Source organism: Coffea arabica, chromosome 5c (genome assembly GCF_036785885.1).
Source record: "Coffea arabica cultivar ET-39 chromosome 5c, Coffea Arabica ET-39 HiFi, whole genome shotgun sequence".
Lineage (NCBI taxonomy): Eukaryota > Viridiplantae > Streptophyta > Magnoliopsida > Gentianales > Rubiaceae > Coffea > Coffea arabica.
The window spans coordinates 9,862,574-9,866,866 of record NC_092319.1 but is presented as its reverse complement, the minus strand read 5'-3'; the positions used below and the strand labels follow the sequence as shown (position 1 = coordinate 9,866,866).

At 38.6% G+C, this 4,293-nt stretch overlaps 1 protein-coding gene across 1 annotated transcript; it reads left to right on the top strand.

The window, feature by feature from the left end:
• Positions 1–2,036: 2,036 nt before the first annotated feature.
• LOC113689160 (protein NUCLEAR FUSION DEFECTIVE 4-like) lies at positions 2,037–4,034 on the top strand. Its single transcript, XM_027206983.2, has one exon. The coding sequence runs from the start codon at positions 2,152–2,154 to the stop codon at positions 3,886–3,888; it is 1,737 nt and encodes a 578-aa protein (XP_027062784.1). The 5' UTR covers positions 2,037–2,151; the 3' UTR covers positions 3,889–4,034.
• The last annotated feature ends 259 nt before the right edge of the window (positions 4,035–4,293 follow it).

The window sequence follows — 4,293 nt, the reverse complement described above, 5'->3', positions numbered from 1 at the left end:
TGTATATGTGTTGGATCCATACTGTATTGGGTATATTTGAGTAATACCAATCACTGAAATTTTGTTGGTATGCGGGCCCGGTAGGGGGTGAAAGGTGGATGAAGTGGTGTGAAGTGGCGATTCTACATGGACATGAAAGTTGACGGAGTGTCAACTACTTGAATTATTGATTGATCGAGTGGTTTGCCAGTGCTCAGTATCTTTAATGATTGACATATCAAAATTTAATGATGTGCTTATATGATACCTCTTATTTATATTTCTTGTTGACTTAAATATGTAAAATAATTGCTTTCTTAGATTGCATGTCTTTCTTAGACCTCACTGGGCGGAAGCTGATATATTTCATTTTGTTTTCCTTAGCAGGGTTGGTTCGTGATTCGGGGAATTAGCACTTAACTTTTGCTTTAATTAGACTAAGTGATTAGAGTATTATATTATTTTGAATGTTAATTTGTAAACTTAAACTCTCTTTTGTATTTTAAGTTGTTCGTCGAGCAACTGTATGTATTAGTTTTATTTAGCGTAGTATTTTGTGGTAAGGTTGGATATTGAATTTGATTTTGTGGTTTGTTAATGAGTCCCGGTGAGAGTTAAGCAAGCAACCCATTAATACCTTAGGGTATGCCCTTGGGAGAGGTGGGGTCATCACAATATCTCTCATTTTGGTTTCCTTTGTTCATCTAGAGTTTTATTTTCCATTTTTTTTTAATGTAGTTCTTTTTTCGGACCAAAATGATGTATCACTTTTCTTTTACGGATAGAAATGTTGTTTGCGTTTGTTCTTTTTTTTTTTAACTTGTAGCATTTCTTATTTTATTTTTGTTTTTTGTGAAATTTTCTGTCTCTGTTTTCTACCTTTTCTTTCTAAGGGGTTTTTCGATATACATTTGTTCTTTCAAGGGTTTGACTATTATTTGGCCAAACCTAATGATTGAAATGGTAATTTGGTCAAACCTCAAGAGAGGTAAATATAACTAACCCAAAATGAAAAGCTTTTAAGTCATGGCACGTGGCTGCTTGTGCTATCATTTCCGTTGAAAATTAGATGAAATTCATTAATTGCCCATTTTTGCGCAAATTTGAATAGATTAGGGACTACATTTACTTTCAAAAATAGAATGGGGACCAAATATGCACACAAATGATAAATTGGGGACTAAAACTATAATTATTGGGAAACAATTTGACACACAGACTAAACATTAAAAACCAAAACTATAATTTTCCCATAGAACAAGGAGCTTATTCCATTATTTGCAAAACATGCAATAAAGTATTCACAAGTAAAATGATGCTAATTGCGCAATAAGCACAAGAAAAACTGAATGGAAAGTGTAAAAGATAAGAATGATCCCATCATTAGAATCAATTTTCGGAAATAAAAATCAGATCAGCCAAACATCAGTGTCTGCAATGTAACATGATTGCTATATAATAAATTAACAACGCAAAGAACTAATCATGTAAAGATCAGTGTACATTTTAACAAAAGAATAAACGGAAATCTATTATAGTATATTGAAAATTGGCACATTAGCAATTCACATCAAATAGTGATGCAGATGATAAAAAGTCAAAACAAGTAGAAAAGAAAAATGCAAAAGTAGCGCATTGAGAAGACAACGGTGGGTGTGCTGTGGCACCACCAAAATGCCACATTTAAGTGGCTCATTTCCAAAAGAAAATTCCAAAAAAAAATTCAGTCGGGTGTGCTGTGTACCCGTCTGGTCCGGTGATAATTCAGTCCCTTCCGGGTTATTCCTGGGCCTCCTTAGGTCTGCCCCCTTTCCCTTAATGTAGGATAAATTAGATTTATCATCTCCGAAAAAAAAAAAGAGAAGACAAAGGTGGAATCCGTCTTTTTCAGATACTGTCTACCAATTCGCCTTTACTTAATCCGTGTTATTGCCAAGACTCTTTTAACGGAAAAGTACCAATTGCAATATTATGCCTTTCTCCATCATTGAATAAGATGACATTAATTAGTATGGCAAATACACTTAGTGGCCTAGTGGCCACTTAATTTTGTTGCTAACCTCAATCAATGACCCGAAAGATCAATTCCATGTAGAACTCTGCAAGATAAATCTCGTCGATATAAGCACAAGTTTTGTACATTTCTAGCAAGCAGTATTTTGGGAAGAAACTATGGTGGAGACTGAGTTGAAGGGAGCAATGGGTTGGAAAGCTACGGGTGCCTTTGTCCGACATCTACTCACTAGCCGATGGTTCATGGTCTTTGCAACCTTTCTGCTTATGTCCATGTCTGGAGCTACTTACATGTTTGGCATCTACTCAGGGGACATCAAATCATCCCTAGGCTATGACCAAACAACCCTGAACTTGATAAGCTTCTTCAAGGACGTGGGAGCAAACAATGGAATTGTTGCAGGGCTTGTCAATGAGGTTGCACCACCTTGGTTAGTCCTCTCATGTGGAGCAATCATGAACTTTTTTGGGTACTTCATGATTTGGCTGGTGGTCACACATCGAATAGCGAAACCTCCTGCTTGGCAGATGTTTTTATACATAGGCATTGGTACCAATTCTCAAACATTTCCATGTATTGTTGCATTAGTTTCATGTGTAAAGAACTGCCCAGAAAGTCGAGGTGTTGTCGTAGGCATGATAAAGGGATTTATTGGCCTTAGTGGAGCAGTTATCACACAGCTCTATCTTACTTTTTATGGGCATAATTCCAAATCTCTCATCTTACTTGTTGCCTGGCTTCCAGCAGCTGTTTCAATCTTGTTTCTGCGCACAATTCGCATCATGGAGGTTGTTCAACAAGCGCACAATTCGCACAAGATATTCCAAAATTTTCTCTACTCTTCGCTTAGCCTTGCTGGATTTCTAATGATTATGATTATCATGCAAAACTGGCTCTCCTTTACCAGGTTCGAATATGCGGCAAGTGGTTCTGTTGTGCTTCTTTTGCTAATCTTCACCAACTTCCTGGTTGTTGTTAGAGAAGAATTTGATCTTTGGAAGAGCAAGAAGCAAGTATTAGATGATCATCCACCCTCGATGGTTGAATTAACACCTGCAGAAGCTGTCCCAAAACCGCAAAATCAAGAAGTGCAAGTTTCTTGCTTTAGTAACATGTTTACGCAACCAAAGAGGGGCGAGGATCATACAATTCTACAAGGAATTTTCACCGCTGATATGCTAATTCTATTCACAGTCTCAGCATTTGGGATTGGTGGGACCTTGGTGGCAATTGACAACTTGGGCCAAATTGGAAAATCCTTAGGATATCCAACTAAAACTATTGCCACATTTGTAACACTAGTGAGCGTTTGGAATTTTCTTGGACGTGTCGCAGCAGGATTTGCTTCAGAAATTCTTTTGGCTAAATACAACTTTGCACGTCCACTGATGCTGGCCTTGGTACTTTTTGTATCTTGTGCTGGCCATCTTCTCATTGCTTTTGGCGTCCCTAATTCTGTCTATCTCGCCTCTTTGATTGTGGGTTTTTGCTTCGGAGCTCAATGGACGTTGATATTCAGTATAGTGTCAGAATTATTTGGGCTCAAGTACTACTCCACCTTAGTTAGTATAGTTGCTGGAGGCACTCCATTGGGTACTTACGTGCTTAAAGTCAGAGTTGCTGGCCATCTCTACGATATGGAAGCTTTAAAGCAAATGGCAGCCAAGGGACTCACAAGGAAAGAAGGGGAAGCTTTGACATGCAACGGTGTGGAGTGTTACAAGCTATCTTTTCTGATACTAACAGCAGCTACGTTCTTTGGCTGTGCTCTTTCTCTGGTTCTATCCTATAGAACCAGAAATTTCTATAAAGGTGATATTTACAAAAAATTCAAAGATCAAGCACACGCAGCAGACACTGAGAAACTCTCAGTTACAAATGTAACGACCACATAGCTAGCTGGTCTAAGCCAAATGATTGGTGTAGTTGACAATTAAGATTATTGAGAATATTGTACACAAGTTTGTGTGGTTAGCAATTGTTGTACATTCAGCATGGATGATAATTTGTAGAATAAAAAGAAGAATATGTATTTATGTTTGAGGGGAGACCTTCACGTCCGGTTCGGAGGGCGGGGATATCCGAGCCATCCTCATTCAATCAATCGTTCGGGAGCCCTCCCAGGGGGCACCCACCCCCCGGAGGGGCTCTCTAAAGCCGTAGGGCTCTATAGCTCCAATAGATGCTAGTTTAGGCATTGCAGTTAAGGACTTAAATCGGACTGAAAGAGGAACGAAGAGGCTCGTTTGGGCCTATCACCCGATAGTCCCTTCACTCGTTATTGCCTCTTTTAAGATTCT